We start from the raw sequence: 18,487 nt of genomic DNA, 5'->3' as shown, positions 1-18,487 counted from the left end.
TTCAAACTAGTGTAGAGGGGAGACTGTATGCGATTAATTTTAAATGAGGAATTTGTCGGTAGACACTTTTCTCATTTAAAATTAATCGCATACATCTGCAAAAGTCCTTGATTACTCGCCAATTAATGCTATTAGCAGGAACAAACTTGGCTAATGGCTTAATAAACTGTTTTATGATGAATATGCCTACATGTAAAAGACTCGATTAACATGTCAAAAGGGTGGGAAAACGGCGACAAAACGAAACAAAGCTGCTACAAGTACCTTTTGACACATTGTGGTGTCTCCTTGGTGTCATCTGATGTCATCGTAACACCTTTAAGTGTCTTCGTGTGTTTTCCATTCTCTTCTGTCTTCGTCGGTTCCCCGTCGGTTTTATTTAATGTCTGCCAATGTCCCCTAACGTATTCCAGTGTATTTCAATGTTTTCGGTGTCTTCTAGTGTCGTTCTAACGTCATCTTGTCTTTCAATGTCTTCAAATTTCTGGTAATGTCTTCTCGTGTCTTCTCGTGTCGTTTATGTCTTCTTATGTCCCTCTCGGTGCATTCAGTGTCCTATAAACACGTCTTCTAGTATCTTGTAATGTCTTTCTGTGGCTTCAAAAGCCTTTTAGTAAATTGAAGTAAATTGTTACAAGAGCTATTGAGCCAAACTTGTGGATGGCGCTACGCGCGTTTTAATAGGAAGTATGCATGAAGAAATATGGATTCAGTTTTCGTGGCACGGTATATAAATATATATATATATATATATATATATATATATATATATATATATATATATATATATATATATAATATATATATATATATATATATATATATAGTATATTCAATCCAAACACCGGTTTCAGTTTTCGCTTCGAACAGTTGAAACGAATTAATGTTTCCACGGTGTGAACCGTCAGAGATGTTACCAAGCCACAATCTGGCGAATGTATGTATATATATGAGAATGAAATCATCCGACTGATCCTTATTATTCAACAACAACTATCCAAGAACATAACATAATCTCAGCTTGTATGTGATTTGCTCTGACTTCATTGAACTCAACACCACTATAGTGCACCGACCATGCATGCCTTAATCCTGTCTGATATTTGAATGAAACATATATTTTGCATATAGACTTGTTACGAGTAATAAATTTTTATAAAGAAGACCAGATTTTCTTTTTCTTAACAAATTTCACGCAAACTTCACGTGACACATCTGCAGTGTATACACAGTCTAATTGGTGCTATCCATACTTCAAACCTTCGTACACGTTATCAATTCAAAAAATGGATACCAAAAGCCTGGATTTTTGTTTCCTACTGAATATTCAATGAAACTGTGTATACGTATATGTTGACACCTTTTGCAGCAGGAATGCTCACTGTAAGGTCGACAATGCGCATGATCGGTAAACCGTAATTGTTTTAAAACTGATTATGACTAGCGATTGGTGGATACTTGAATTGCAGCCGATGTAGGCCTATCTTGCATTTTGTGCTCCATGGTTAGACAGATTCATTGGCTTGGAATCCTGAAAGGGCTTTGGCGTACTTACAATCTTATCTCCGCTAGGCTTATTGCTTCTATGACAAATTGAGTTTTTGGTTTTAGCGTTTTTCTCAAATCAAAGGAGAAATGGAACTGTGCACCTCCATGAACGTCAAATATTTGTTATTTATTCTCATTGGATTCAGTTGCTACAGAGGTAAGCGTATAACATTTTACTTTACTTAATTATACTAATAGTTATTATTATATCGGCCTACTATATATATCGTTCATAGATTGTTCGTGGTACACTGGAGCATGAAAAATAAACATATTCAGCTACACTTTAGAGCAGGGTTGTCCAACGTTTTGCAGAGGAGGGCCACATGGAATGATTATGATGAAGGAGGGGCCGCATGAACCCTACGCTCGATTTTTCGATGTTTTTGCCCGAAGCCCAAGGCAACAAAATGTGAGCACTGCGCGCGGAGCGCACTGATTTATTTCCTTCCTGATAAAACAGATGAATAAAATTCAGCCCCCCCCCCTCCTCCTCCGCAGAGAGAGTGTCACACAAACTGACCTGTATGCAGTTTTTTTGGACCCACAAGGTTCGAATGATTGATTATATAGCTTCAAATTGTTATCAATAAATCTGCTCACTAAATTTCGCACCGTAGAGCATCTCTGAAGTGCCGGACGCAACCCTGCGGCGGGCCGGACTGTGGCCCGCGGGCCGTAGGTTGGACAACCCTGCTTTAGAGCAAGTGTAGCTGTATTTGTACTTTAACGTTTCCCTGCACAGTATATAATACATGGGCTTAAACGTATAATGTTCATTAACGGTAACATGTCTACCACACGAATTGTGTCGTTTCTCGATAAATTATTTTACTTTTAAATGTACAAATTTAATTACGCAGGTCGGAGGGGAGGGGGGGGGGGGGGGCTAGGGTTCAGTTAGTACCGGCTAAGTGGCACATTTCGCGCAGGCTCGGATCTTAGATTAATGATGGACTAGACGCTGATGGAAAGGTTTTGTTGCATGAAGCCAAAATAAAGGTGCAAAACAGCTTAACAGCTTGTTTATATTTGTTTGTATGCTTGTACACATATCTTGTTGTTAACGAACATTCCGTCAATGTAGTAATTAATTACCTTTACCTCGGACGAAACAACCACCTTTCGAAATCAACGGGAAAATTTGCGCGTCCGACCGCAGCGGCGCATCGGTTCCTAGCCGGTATGCCAATCCGTTCCTGACGCATGCAATAAGTATGTGCAAGGGCGGCGGAAGCACTTTTAATCTGGGGGGGGGGGGCACCGACGTCGAAGGGCACTTTGCAGAAATTCGATTGGGCTGATGCAGCCTGATATTTATTACCCTTTGTAACTCTTATTGTATTATCTTATTTGCGTTTACAAATCACTCCATCAACGTCCCCCCCCCCCTTCAAGGAAAAAAATGCATACTACAGCACTGCATTATCCAATGTGCAAATTGGGATACAAGGAACAAGTTTTCTTTCGAGACAAAATGAGGTGAAATCATTATAAAGTCCCTGCACGCGCGATCGATACATGCATGAAAGCAAATGAAATATGTCAAAATACGAAAGGATGGGGTAGGTTATGGGATATTAAAACTATACTCATTATTCATAGTAGGCTGTAAATGGCTTCTGCTTATTAAAAAGTCACAATGTAATATAGAAATGCATTTTATGAAATGCATTAGAATTTTTTTTGAAATTGAATATGCATAATGTCACTCACCAGAGTGTTAGAAGCAGTTGCGGAGCTAGGGGTATTGGTCAGGGGGCGAGAATGGTCTGTAGGGGATCTTTCGACACTATCTAAGCGGAGCGCCACCACAGGTTGGCGCGCAGCGTACAGACATTTTTTGAGTAAAGATGCTCCCTAGATCGCAGGAAATAACCCTTTCCGGGCCTTGCTAATTTGCAGATAAACGAAGAATAAATAGGTGTCATCGCCATTTTGTCAGAAAATTACACCAACAGAACGTGACAAATGTCAATAGGTAGATGAGAGCGCAATAAAAAAGTCAATAATCGCGAATAAGTAAATAGTGGTATAAAGCTGAAAAGGGCACAAGCAGTCTATTTGAGTCCGTCAGGGGGGCATCCGCATCCCTGACTGTATACGCTCCGCCACTGGTTAGAAGCTAAAAAAGGTAAAAAACATTTAAAACTTCCCGAAATATTTCATTCGACGTGGGTTTCGCTTTGTAAACTCTTTAGCGATGTCCCGTATAACTAATCCGTCCGTTCTTGCTTTATGGACATCAAGCATTAGCATATTATAATTATACCGTTTTTCACCATTTGTGCTACGCAAGTATGTCTTTATCCGGCGTTGTACGGAGAAGGATCTCTCTCCGGAGGCTGCGCTCATTGGTGCCAGTAGGTATATGTGAATTAGACAGAGAACATTCGGAAATGCCAGGCGAATGTCATTGTGGTCAGACAGGAGAGATACAATTTTTTTTTCATTCGAAATAGCTTTGAGTTTGATCCACAGAAATTCATTAATAGTTCTAAATTAGGATTAGATCTCTTACTGAAATATCGCTGACCTAATAAGGTAATAAAGAGTACAGCTTTTATGTAGAAAAAGGGCAGATTTTGTTAACCTGAGGAAAAGTGGGGGGCACGTGTCCCTGTGCCCCCCCCCCCCGGTTCCGCCGCCCTTGAGCACTGCAATATCCAATGTGCAAATTGGGAAACAAGGAACAAGTTTTTTTTTAGACAAAATGAGGTGAAATCATGCTAGTTGCTAATGTAGGAATCTTCCGAATTAGAGTTTATTTCTTGTTAATATCTTAACAAATATTTTTTTCATTCGAAATAGCTTTTGAGTTTGATCCACAGAAATTCATTAAAAGTCAGGGGCGTAGCCAGGATTTGCAAAGTTGTATGCACGACAATGCTGAGTGGAGCGCCACCATCAGTTGGCGCGGAGCGTACAAGAAAATTTTTGGTTTTACAAACCCCTCAGATGGCCGGAAACGGCCCTTCCCGAGTGTTCATTCTGGTTCCCTGGCCTCTTGCTAACTTGAGACACCTCAATTTTTATGTAGATAAAGGGCACATTTTTAACCTGAGGAAAGTGGGGGGGGGGGGCACGTGCCCCCTGTGCCTCCCGGTTCCGCCGCCCTTGAGTATGTGGAATCCTTTACTATTCTTACCTTGTCGGATCAAGGCAAAGGCCTCACATGAACTGGCTAATTCTCTAAACCTGATGTGTGTCCTGTTGTGAGCAAAAGTCAATAAAATTGTTATCAACAAGTTTCCTGTTGGAGCAAACTTAAGAAAATAAGTGCCTTCAATATTTGAAAAAAAAATCAAACACTGTCTCTCGGAGTCTGTCCCCCTCTCCCCTACCCCACCCTCCCCCCCTGCGCTCCCAAATGGAACCCTCGATCGTCGCCCCCGACATTTTTCTGATTTGAACGTACCATATACATATTTCTTGCTGCTTTAGATTTCTATTTAAATATAACCTTTCAAACTATTGGCAATAATAGTTTCCATTCTTCTTATTTATCCAGCAAGAGTTGTAGATGGTCAAGTTAAGGGGTACTTTAAATGCACACCTAAAAACCCGTCGATTCCTCCTGCAGGTAAGGCAAAGGAACGATTTGAAATAGACTACTTTTATGTTCAAATAGAAATGAATGACAATCGTGTTCAAGTAATGTAATACATGATGTACGCTCTGTGTATAGGGTATATACTTTAAGCAGACGTTCATCATATAAAACACATAGGTCAGTACACAACTCTATATAGAGAAATCATAAATAATAAATAATAATCAAAGGTTTCTATCTTAGACCAAGATTTTAAGGAGAAAATTAGAGATGACATGTGACTTCTCAAACAAAACAGAAGGAAAAAAGAAAACGAAATAATAAGTGCAGCTAAATAATTTCTTATTTCTGTTTCGATTGTGTTCTGCTTTAAAAGTTAAGACATGTCTGTAATACGCCTTCAAAAATACACACATCATGATACCGTATATACTTCTCCTCAATGCAGAGTGTGAATTTGACGAATTTTGTTTTAATTAGACTTCCAAACAGCCGCTCTTTTCAACAATTATATCAACATCGTACATATGGGAGTTATATCAAATACGCTACTTATTTATCCATGAAACAGTGTAAAAATCCACGCAAAGCGTATAGGTTTCAAGAAAAGTATTTCCCATTGTTTTTTTTTTTTTTTTTTTTTGTATTGTCTTTTCTTTATATTGTTGTCTTGGTATTGCTACCACGCAGGCACTTGACCAAATATATGTTACTGTTAGTTTGGACAAAAAAAAAGCATATAGAGATCCCAAAGCATTTTTCTGTATGCTACCTCACATTAAATTTCTGCTTCCTGTAAGATATGTCTTTTTTTATTGCATCACAATTAACATCACAATTCAACAAAATGGACAAACACCATTTAGTGTACTGGTAATGAAGCGTATAAAGCTCCCATACAGAAGGCGGGTACTGTAGCCAAAGAAAACTTACAACTAATATTATATCTCATCTAATGTTCCATTAAGATATGTCTACTCTGAAATATTTTACATGATGATTCGGCCCCAACCCACGACCCCCACCGACCCCCCCCCTACCCCAAATGCTTTGGCCAATAAAACAAAACTATGTAAACTATTCCTCTAGAAAAAAAAAGCAAATAGCTTTTAATTTGCAAAATGTCCCTATAACACATTGCCCCAGTCCAGACCACCCAAAATAGGGTTGTCATCATGGGCAAGATAACTAAACAACACTTTCCTAGAAATCTCGTATAAATGCCTGGATTATGATAAGCCGACTTGATATTAAAATATACTACCTAACCTATGTCGTTCAGCCTCTTCGATTAACGAGTGTCCGTTGTTTTGTTTTCTTTTTCAAAAGGATATTTGTTTTAAAAAAAAACATATTGATGTGCCTTTGATTGTTAAATCTTGTGTTAAACGATCTTATAATATACAAAGCATTGTACTGTTAGTCATGAAGTAACCAAATGCGAACAGGGACATATAGCTATACAGCAGAATTGGCTTGAACTTTCAATAATAATATAGACTATTTCTAATATATCTAATGAGAGGCTTACATTATTACAATTTGAAGAAATTCGAACTTATACAAATAACCGAAATCTTGTTTTGTTTCTAACTCCTTGTACAAACTATAAATAAATTTGAAAAATACTACAAACTAACGTTACAATTGTCGGGATACGGCCAATTGGAGTTCGATTTAGCACCTTAGCATATTACTAAGTACCCGGTATAGCATATTTAAGGTATAAAGAATTGATAACCCATTCCGTATTAAGCTGCTGAAAATTTCCATAGCAACGTCCCTGAATGAAAAGTATGGTATATCATAAATCCTTACAAATATAATGATGGTCTCAAGCAGTACATTGTGCGTTAAACTTTCTAGTTAATCAACCATGGAGGGTATTTATAATTTATTACCAAGATCCATTCGTAAGACTTAGATTAAACTGATGGGTTTTTGTTCTTTACTTCATGTAAGGGGGTGTGCAATATTTTTCCGTGTAGAGTGAGAAAACGTTAAATAATGAGCAAATATTGCATGGACTCGGGTGTAGTTCTATCATGTTTCATGGATATTGTTTTAATAATCGTATAGTTCTTGGTATGTTAAAGATGACACGGAACATTGTTTCATTGGTGCTTCAAACTACTAATAGTTTTCATGTGAGTGATCTAACCATAAACGTGTTACATTTAAACCTGACATTCACATGGCAAAGATACTTATCATCTCACGTTAGGCTTATGGATCACGTGATCATTTTTCCTTAGTGTAACTGTAAAACCAACCAGGTGGTTGCTATGGAAAGGCCTATACTAATACCATTGTTTAAAAGAAGAAGAAAAAGTTAAAGAAAAACTTGGCATTATCCACGATTATAAAGGGTTTGCAGTAACAATATCACTTTTGTTTTTCATCCACTCAATAATCATACAGACAGGCATGACACCGACTCCTCACCAAGCGACACCATCTCCACTTCAACTGACACCCCCTTCACTTCAACTGACACCACATCCTCTCTAATCGAGACCACCTCCACTTCAGGTGCCATCATACCCACATCAACTGACATCTCTTCTGCAGATGACATCGACTCCTCCCCAGTCGACACCATCTCCACCTCAACTGACACCATATCCACTTCAACTGACACCACATCCTCCCTAATCGAGACCACGTCCACTTCAGGTGCCATCATACCCGCTTCAACTGACATATCTTCTTCAGATGACAACGACTCCTCCCCGATCAACACCAGTTATAGTCTTCCAAGTGACACCAATTCGTCTAACTATGACGAGTTTCAAAATACCACTATTCCCGTCTGCGATGACGGGATGGTGAAATGTTACAATGGAAGTCGACTTGGCTGTGCGATGCTTGGGAAATGTGTATGTAATCTTACAACTGCAGACACTATGATTTCGGTGAGTTTTAAGTAATTAATTTATGAATGACATCGTGTTGATCTTCATTGAGGTTCAAAAACAAAACAAATGAATGAATAGGAAAGATGACTTTAAAAAAGAATAATCCCGAGGCAAAATGTATTTTAGACTAATTCAAGAAAAGAACATATTTTAAACATCTTGATGAAATTTGCATTAAATTCCTTTATTTATCGTTTTCGAAACCCAATTTGAAGTTGAGGTGTTTTTTTTTACCAAAAGTGATCATGAATGCAAACAGGTATGGTGCCATAGATTCACACACAGACCAATTTCTTCAAACTATGGGTTGATTTAAGAACACATGACTTATATACAGCCATTTAAGATTATTGATAACATCAGATTCTATATACAGAAAAGTTTGAACTCCAACCCAAGCTCAAGATGATAAATTAAAAAAAAAAATGAAAGGAAAAAAACATCAGCAAGGGCGTAGGAACCGGGGGGCTGCGGGGGCGCCAGCCCCCTCAGTGAAAAATATGGTTGGGCGGAAGTATCATTCCGCCCCCGCCCCCGCTTCGCAAGTCAGAAAACCCCTTTTTCATTTCCAAATGAGAAAAAAATCTCATTTGGAGCACCAAATTGCATCAAAATTATTTACAAAATGGAGTTGGTGTTGAAGTGTGCTATATTGCACCAAATTGCATCTGGGCCACCTGGAAATGCAAAACAAAAATCCAAAGGGGACACCCCCTCCCCTTAGACCCCTCCCCCAGGCCGGCCATCAGTCTTCAGCCCCCCCCCCACTCAAAAGTACCTTCCTACGCCACTAAACATCAGGATAATGCCTCCCATTCTGTTTTCATTTGTTTTCATTAGCTTAAAAAAAGAAATTGTGCTCTACTAACCTCTATAAAAAAAAAAACGGAAAACGAGTCGTCTAAAAAACATTGGGTACTATATATGCTGAAATATCTACAGTATAAATTACGCTATGGTTTACTGGCGCATGTTTGATTCGAAAATAACTAACTGTTGACCATATAGTTGAACGTTAATCTATAATTAGTTCATTTGCGGTCTTGCTATACTAACGAAATTCTCAAAATTCTAGGCCTGATTTTAAAATGTTATCGATACCGTTATGAATTGAGAGAGGTGACATTTACTTTTTATCGAACAAAAGATAGCAAAAAGCATTATCAAGTTTTGATACTTCCATTATTATTTCTACTCACGAATTTTAATTAATTATTAATAATTTAAATATATTATATGACACTAGTATAATATAGAGACTGTTATGAACCAAAAGTGACTGGCATGCATAGGCGAAGGAGACGGGGGGGGAGGGTGGGAGGGGGCTGGGAAGGGGAGGCAGTCACCCAAACCAAATATTTTTGTCAAAATTCGGGCAATATGATGAGAATTTTTCGGGCACCTACTGAAAGAAAAACAAATTGTGATGTGTTTTTCAATGGTTAAACTAATATTATTATTATCATGATTATTGTAACGACTTCCCCAAAAATTATATCCAATTTGGAAGGGTAATAACACGGCAAATGATTTGTATGCAATTGGCATGCGATGTAATAACCGATGCATGCCTAAATGATATGCACATAAACATGTTGCGCGAAAAATGTTGGTTATATTTTTCGGGCAAGCCGTTACAGCACCCTCCCACACCCCCCCCCCCCAATCAAATTGGGCTCCTACACCTATGTTGGCATGTGATGGAGGCAGGGACGCGACCAACATTTTTGTTATAGGGGGGGGGGGGTGAGTTAGTTGTTATGTCGTCCTAGGAAGGAGTCGGGGCTGGGGTGATTTGACAAAAGTGAGGGCGCTTTAATGCAAAATGATGTTACTGTGTAAACGTGGTTCTGTCCTATGTAAGGGAGTTGTTGATTTCGAATAGTTGACATGTCCGTTGCGTGGTTAACCAACCATAAATACAGATCAAATTTAATCAACGTAGAGAGGGACGTAAAATTTGTTGCAGCAAGAGTAGGCTCATATGAAATTACCTTTACATGACCCATTAATCAAGAATACCTTTACTCAAATTGCGCTAATTATTTTAAAACAAGAAAAAAGTTGACATGAGAATAGTGGCAATTATGTACCAGGGGTAACCACGTGTACTTTTGGGGGAGGGTATTAAGGAGCTCAGCTGCCCCACCCCCTCCTACCCGTTCCCCCTACGGACAAAATATTAAAAACGAACCGTGATCAGTACATTCCCCCTCCTCCCCCACCCCCGTGTGCAATCTAAACAGTTGAAAATTATTTTCCCCCAGTTAGAAAATGGTGACTGATATCTGCGTCGACTGTCTGGAAAATCACCATATGCCTCCATAGTTATAAGTCGACGGATATATTTTATTATGCCCCCCTCCCATCCCTCCCCTCACCCTTCCTCACCTTCCCCCAACATCCCTACACCCCCCTCCCCTTCCCAGAAATGATAGATACTTAAAGACCACTATACGTGCGTGTGATAATTTAGAGTTAATAATTGAACTGTGCCGTTTTCGCCTCCTTCCTTTCTCAGTCGGGTGGGTTCTATGTCAACGATAACTGTACGAGAAGGGCTCACTGTATCCATGGCAACGTCACTTGGGATGACGAATACTTTTGTAGCTCTAATGCAACGTGTGAGGAAAGAGACAATGTTCGCCGATGTTACTGCGTGGGTGGTTACCATGGTGATGGAAAGACATGTACACGGCACACCAATTGTCAAGATGCATATAATGCTGGCAAAAGAGACGGTGGTACCTACATTATTAAACCAACTAACTGGTCTGGATCACCATTTCCAGTTTATTGTAACATGACTGACGGAGGAGGATGGACGGTAATCCATAACTGACCCTATTTTACAGGTTTATTTCTATCACATTATGTATAGTACGGGGAATGGCCATTAATGAATTTAAAACAAAATGATTGGCTTTATATATATGTACATATATATATATATATATATATATATATATATATATATATATATATATATATATATATATATATATATATGTATATATATATATATATATATGTATATATATGTACATATATATATATACATATTTATATATATATACATATATATATATATATCTATCTATATATATATATATATATATATATGTATATATATATATATATGTATATATATACATATATATATATATCCACATGAAAAAATGGAAAAAATGATACTTTCATTTCCAACTTTATTACTTAGAACGTTAAATCGGTTACAAAATATTTCGAGCGTTAACACGGCTCTTCTTCAGTTGCAGTAATGAATTGGAAGAAACTAGACCTTATAGGTATTTAGCTTAGCATGTATACTCATAAAAGAGAGATCTCTGTTGAGCCCATTGTTGTGTGTGTTGAGGCGAAAGATGGTTTTCAGTTCCCGGTTGCTTCTTTCATGAGCGGTTTTGAAGAAGCCGTAGAGAATGACAAATTTGAGGACAGATAAGTTGTGATTGGGGAGATTAAAGTGTTCAGCAACAGGGAAACCTGGGTTATTTTTGCGGATACTTAGTTTGTGATTATTGAAGCGAAGCCTGAACTTAGTGGTGGTTTCGCCAATATAGGTGACCTGGGGGCACTTGCAACAAAACAGGAGGTAGATGACATTGGCTGAGTCGCAACCAAGTCTACCAGGTCTCAGAGTAGTGCCTGAGGCCCGGTGGAGGAAAGCGGGGGAGGGGTCAAGGTATGTGCACACCAAGCATCTAGGTTTGTTACAGGGGATGTTACCACTGTCACTGTTACTGGGTGGGACGAGATTAGTGCGAACCAGCACTGATCGGATGTTACGTGGTTGTCTATAGGCTATGACAGGGGGGGGGGGGGCTTTGAAAAGTTCAGCTATTGTGGGGTCGGAACCTAGAGTGCCCCAAGCTTGTTTTATTTCATTAAAAGGGGGCGAAGGGAGGGGTGGAAGGTGACAACGAGGGGTAGTCTATCAGAATCAGATTTGTTACGATAGGTTAGGAGACTAGATCGTTGTAGAGACAGAACCCGTTTGAGGTGGTAGTTCAGTAGTCGGTACGGGTATCCCCTTTTGAGGAAGAAATCAAGCAGTTCAATGGCCTTATTAAGAAAAGTTTGGTCACGTGAGCAGATATCGCCGGTATCTGAGTAACTGGCTGTAGACAATGGAATTTTTGGTGTGGCGGGGATGAAAACTATTAAAGTGGAGATAAGAGTGCCCTTATCAGTTGAGATACAATATTTAAATTATATATGTATATATATATATATACACTCAGACACTGATACACTCAAAGACTTGAATTGGTGGCGTAGAATATACAGAGAGTGCATTTTTTTCGGGACGTTATGAGGTGATTTTGTAGTTTCCTTGCTCAAGACAAAGTCACATGCCACATTCTCATTCCATGAAACCCTCTTCCGTCGCCTATGCATTTTTGTATCATTTTGGGTTATGTTACCAAAGTATGTTGAAACGCGAGGTCGTGTATTTCTTACAGAAAGATTCCCAACATTGTGACTCCTCTGAAGTTTTAGGAGAATTGTTATACTCCGATATGAAAGTCTCTCTGTTTGTTGTAGGTGTTCCAACGTCGTGTGAATGGTTCCGTTGATTTTTATCGTAACTGGACCAGCTATAAAGTAGGCTTTGGTAAGCCGGATCATGAGTTCTGGTTGGGTAATGACAAGCTGTATTACCTCACCAGTCAAGGTAACTACACACTCAGGATTGATCTGGTGGACAGGGAAGGAACTCAATACTACGCTAAGTATGCCCTGTTCCGCATAAACGATGAAAATGACAAGTACCGACTGTCTGAGCTGGGAGCTTTCAGCGGGACAGCAAGAAACAGTAGCAATGGTGAGCTATATATGTGCTTGTAACTATATGGATACATTGATGGATGGGAGGGTGAGGGGGGGGGGGTGGATGGATGGATGGATGGATAGATGGATTGATGGATGAATGGATGGATGGATGGATGGATAGATGGATGGATGGATGGATGGATGGATGGATGGATGGATGGATGGATGGATGGATGGATGGATGGATGGATGGATGGATGGATGGATGGATGGATGGATGGATGGATGGATGGATGGATGGATGGATGAATGGATGGATGGATGGATGGATGGGGTTGGGTGGGTGGGTGGGTGGGTGGGTGGGTGGATGGATGGATGGATGGATGGATACTGCAACATTAAACTTTCAATGTTGGTTTATATCATACACTTTGCAATCTTTAGCCATATGAAGCATATGAAGTATATTGTTTGACAAATATTACCATGTCTTACGACAGATAGCATATTAATTACGAACCAAGCTGTTCAATTGTAACCATTGAAAATGTATTCTCTTTCATATTTACTTTCAATGGTTCCTCTATAAAAACGTACAATAACTTTCTCTTCATTAATCTTCTATGTTTGGTGTTCACATCGGCGCCTTCTTTGTTCTGATAAAGGCGTACTCACTTTTGTGTTTTTTCTTAATATTCATTCCAACTTTATCATCTTCAACTTGATTGATTTTATTTCATATCCTGTATGACTGAATCAAATGCAAACAATGATTTTCCACGGAGAATCTCAAAGTAATAACTGTCTCTGCAAAAGCAACGGCAGAGCCGACGTTATTAAAACAATAGATATATGAACACAACTATATCATAAGATATAAAATTGTACATGACCTCTGTACTGATAAAATTAGAACCTTCTGTTTAGAAGCGTTATTTCTACCGTAATGTATGTAATGTATGTTAGCAATTATTACACATGTAGTTAAAGTGTCATCATAAATAGATGGATGGATGGATAGATGGAGGGAGGGAGGGAGGGAGGGAGGGAGGGAGGGAGGGAGGGAGGGAGGGAGGGAGGGAGGGAGGGAGGGAGGGAGGGAGGGAGGGAGGGAGGGAGGGAGGGAGGGAGGGAGGGAGGGAGGGAGGGAGGGAGGGAGGGAGGGAGGGAGGGAGGGAGGGAGGGAGGGAGGGAGGGAGGGAGGGAGGGAGGGAGGGAGGGAGGGAGGGAGGGAGGGAGGGAGGGAGGGAGGGAGGGAGGGAGGGAGGGAGGGAGGGAGGGAGGGAGGGAGGGAGGGAGGGAGGGAGGGAGGGAGGGAGGGAGGGAGGGAGGGAGGGAGGGAGGGAGGGAGGGAGGGAGGGAGGGAGGGAGGGAGGGAGGGAGGGAGGGAGGGAGGGAGGGAGGGAGGGAGGGAGGGAGGGAGGGAGGGAGGGAGGGAGGGAGGGAGGGAGGGAGGGAGGGAGGGAGGGAGGGAGGGAGGGAGGGAGGGAGGGAGGGAGGGAGGGAGGGAGGGAGGGAGGGAGGGATGGATGGATGGATGGATGGATGGATGGATGGATGGGTGGGTGGGTGGGTGGATGGGTGGACCTTGAATTTCAGAGGTGGAATATTTGCATCCTTGACACTGAAACCAATGACATAAGTTCTGCTAAAATCTTCAATAGTGTAGATTTCAACATTTGTTAAGTTCCTTCTCCATTACAAAAAATTAACATTGTATAAATAAAGAAAAACATTGAAGCAGGTGTGGCTGGATGACGTCATAGTTAGACATGATCCAGTCTCCAGCCTTGTGTCCTTTATCTTTACAATCATTCCATAGCAGTTTTGTGATTTTCACCATTTTGCCACGGTTTGGTTAATAGTTTCCTTACTGTGGTCTAGGTTTCTCCCACACCCCCAACCCTCTCTCTCAATCTTTCTCATTTCTTTCTTCAACTCATTTAATATTTCTTCTTCTTTTGTGCGTGTTAACAGGGGATGATGCTCTTCACCATCACATGAACCAAGCATTTAGTACTCACGACCGAGATAATGATGTCAGCGGGAAGACAGACTGTGCAAATAAAAGACGTGGTGGCTGGTGGTACGGCCGTTGTTGTTCGGCCAATCTCAACAGTGATTATAACGTTGAACTCATTACACCCCCCTCTAAGGAATGTTGCGGTAGCATAACCTCTGTCTGTTGGAACGACCTATCTGGCCCCGACCATAATCTCAAATACACTGAGATGAAGATTCGACCAGTGTAATATATAACATTCGTACCAATACCGTTATGTATCATTCTATGAAGAAAAGAAGGACGGATGATCAAAATGATTTTGTTTCCTTAATACGATTCAACTTAATCACAGTATAGCTAACATTTCACGGCTATAATCGACGGTCGTTGGGCAAATCTTCTTGTTTGTATAAAAAAAAAAATTACTAACCTTTTGACGTATTTTCTCATCTGAAAAAAAATGTTGACAGATTGCTGACGTTTTATTTCCAAAATTCTACGCTTTTTACGGCTATATTTAGTGACGTTTTGTCAATCTTGAGATATCTTATCAAAAGTGTTCGATATTTCATCGCAAACTTTTGACGTTTCATACCAACATCGTGACGGTTTGATGTGAAAATTTTGGACCTTTTAGCCAGGGCGTCAATCCCAGTTGAAAAGAGTGGGAGGGGGGGGGGGGCGGCATAAATGACTGAACAAGGATCAATTTGAATGAGTGTGCGCGTGGCTCAGCGCCTTAGTGCAAGGCCTTTATCGGGACACTGAATGTGGTCCTAGGGCGAAGCCCGGCGGGGGGTCCAGAGGCGGACACACATCCAGAATCTTGTTATATACAGATGTCTACAAGATGCATACATATGGTATCATAAGTCAATTTAAAAAGCACTATTGGGTATCTGGGTATTGCTAACCAAACTGAACGCACAATATTATCGACATGCAGTGTTGTATTGCTTGTACGTGATAATACAACATACCATAAAATATGAAAATATTATACTGGAAAGAAAATTAGCGAATGCTGCAGGCTTCCATTATCTGCTGACTTAGCATATAGCCTAAGCGGCTTATGGGCGCGGCTCCTCAATTTAAATTACGCTATCATTAAAATCATTTATTCTTATTTCAACCAAGTTGAAAATTTCTATATCTCATACGTGGGTAGAGGAGGGGGGTTGAGCAGATGAGATTAAAACATTATCAGCTACTTATCTCATAGCACAATGTTTGAGTTCCTGTTATGCGATACACGAGTCATTATGAGCCTGATAGGCCTAGCACCTACACAAGTCAGTCACTAAACCTTGGGTTACATTGATATTCTGCCCCCCACCCATCACCATTCTGAAAGTGGGGACATGCTCCCTGTCCCCCTCCCAATGATTGACGCCCCTGCTTTTAGCTCCAAATGTTCCTCCTTTTCTCTCTCTTTCAATTTTGACTTGTTTCTTCGAAATTTTAACGTTTATCACAAGTTTCCCTATACGTGTTGTTTAAACATTTGGACAAATTATCTCGACATTTACATGTTTTAACTATAAAATTTCAACATTTTAATCTGGATATTTGATATTGTATAATAAATTTGCGACGGTTTACAAAAAAAAAAAAAAAAAAAAAAAAAAATTGGCGTTCTAGATCGAAATTAGTTTTTCTTTTATCTCAAAATTCCGATATGTGAACCCCAAATTTCAACGTTTATTCATAAAATCTCAATATTTTATGCCTTTATTAGATGTTTTATAACAAGAAAAAGAATAATAATCACACAAAAAATTGTTATGTTTTACTTTAACATCACGGCTCGGGAATACCAAAATGACATATAACGGAAACCAGATGGGTTATCCTACAACATTATAGAACATCAACGCCAAAGGTCACGTGATCAGATGAGGTCGCTGGACAAACTTGTCTGAAATTGTGCGAACTCCTCCCAAAACGTAAGGCTCATTAAGGTACCCCCCCCTCCCCTGTCTTCATCACCGCAGTGCAAGTATTGCGCATGAAGACGTTTCGCAACTAGTTGAATGGGTAGAACCAAACTGCAGTTCCCACCCCTGTAGGCAGAGATATCAAATCCACGAATGACTTCACTAAAGCAGTTATTTTGAATGGGTCAATAGCAATAAACATTTTTCCTAGCCGTATGAGCGTCATTTTATTAAAGTACTTAAATTGCTGCGCGTGGTCACTTTGGCATAGGCCTATACTTCATTTTGTAAGAATAACCAGAGTTTATGGAAGCAATTCCGCCTTTTTTCAATATTTTTACTTATTTGTTTAGCCTACGCCGTAGCATGGTTCACTCGTCGCCTGCACCTTTAAAAATGCCTCCTTTCTGAGTATATATGAACACAAAAAAAAAAAAAAAAATTTGGTAACTGATAATATCTGCTACGAAAGCACATACTGAAGAAAATAAGACATCAGTTATAATATATCGTTATAATATAATCGTTATAATATATCATTGTAAGATTTACCATTGTGACCCATAGCTTATAATTATATAGTTTATGAATTTGTTTGACGGTGAGCGTCGTTTTATGAAATAAAAGTCAAAAGTTAATCAAACTGAGAATATTAGTTTCTATGGTTACTAGTTTATTTCAGTATGCTATGACGACGAAACAACAATACCCTTCTTTAAGTATTGGCTAATTAACACACTATAATACTGATTGACTTCTTCTCATTATTATTTTTCGCTCCTGTACAGTTCATGCTATTATCATAATAAAATCGTAAACAACGTGGAAAATATAATTATTATATATATATATATATATATATATATATATCTATATATATATAACTATATATATATAACTATATATATATATATATATATATATATATATATATATATATATATATATATATATATATATATATAACTATATATATTTGCCGGCTACGCTTTCTCCCTTTTTATCTTAATTTTGGGATTTGGTTGAACTTAGAAATTTTTCAAGCAAACTGTTCATTTGCTGTATGTAGATATAGAATAAATGGATTTATGTATCCTGTTTTTGTGTTTCTTTTTGTGTTTTTGTGTTTTTGGTTGTTTCTTTTTGTTGAAGACTATCAAGTTGGGAACTCTTTTTACAAAAATTATGATCCCTAGAGAAAGGCATTACGTTTTCACTTAATGTAATTAAATAGTTGAAATTATTGTCATAAGCATTTCATGCTAGTAAATTTGTTGTAGTGATACTTTGGGCTGAGCCGTATACAGTTAAAGCAACACTTTAGGTTGTTTGTGCTACAATCTGCCCATCGTTGTACCATATATGAACGAATTGGAAAAATATTATTTTTTCTTCATTAACATTTGTACAACCGCTATCCAAAACGCCTCTCTTGAATTTTCAAGGTATTGGTAGGCCTATAGTTAAAACATTTCTCAGTTTGTACCTTGAGCAGAGAGTCCTGACAACTCCTAGACATGAGTAGACTTGAAGCAAACAGGTGTGACGTCATAGTTGCAAACCGTGACAGCAAAACGTTTATAATTTTCACTTTTGTTGTTTTGATCTTGCCATGGGTTGGACAGGGTTCCACCTTTTGCTTCATAGTGGATGGAAAGCTACCATTACTGCCCAATTAAATGTAGCGATATTATTCGAAATTACATCATTATTAAAGGAAAACATAAACCAT

General features: G+C 39.1%; 1 protein-coding gene across 1 annotated transcript; it reads left to right on the top strand.

Annotated features, from left to right (window-relative positions):
• Positions 1-1,492: 1,492 nt before the first annotated feature.
• LOC139973969 (uncharacterized) lies at positions 1,493-17,588 on the top strand. The gene is made up of 6 exons (XM_071980871.1): positions 1,493-1,705; positions 5,060-5,131; positions 7,523-8,016; positions 10,541-10,846; positions 12,586-12,865; positions 14,791-17,588. The coding sequence occupies exons 1-6, from the start codon at positions 1,636-1,638 to the stop codon at positions 15,063-15,065; spliced, it is 1,497 nt and encodes a 498-aa protein (XP_071836972.1). The 5' UTR covers positions 1,493-1,635; the 3' UTR covers positions 15,066-17,588.
• Positions 17,589-18,487: the final 899 nt, after the last annotated feature.

The sequence above is a fragment of the Apostichopus japonicus genome, chromosome 9 (assembly GCF_037975245.1).
Source record: "Apostichopus japonicus isolate 1M-3 chromosome 9, ASM3797524v1, whole genome shotgun sequence".
NCBI lineage: Eukaryota > Metazoa > Echinodermata > Holothuroidea > Aspidochirotida > Stichopodidae > Apostichopus > Apostichopus japonicus.
This window is presented reverse-complemented; position numbering and strand designations above follow the sequence as displayed.

Coding starts and splice junctions, on each gene's coding strand:
- LOC139973969 (XM_071980871.1), top strand. CDS start 1,636: ATGGAACTGTGCACCTCCATGAACGTCAAATATTTGTTATTTATTCTC. Junction 1,706..5,059: donor TGGATTCAGTTGCTACAGAG/GTAAGCGTATAA, acceptor TTATTTATCCAG/CAAGAGTTGTAGATGGTCAA. Junction 8,017..10,540: donor CTGCAGACACTATGATTTCG/GTGAGTTTTAAG, acceptor TTCCTTTCTCAG/TCGGGTGGGTTCTATGTCAA.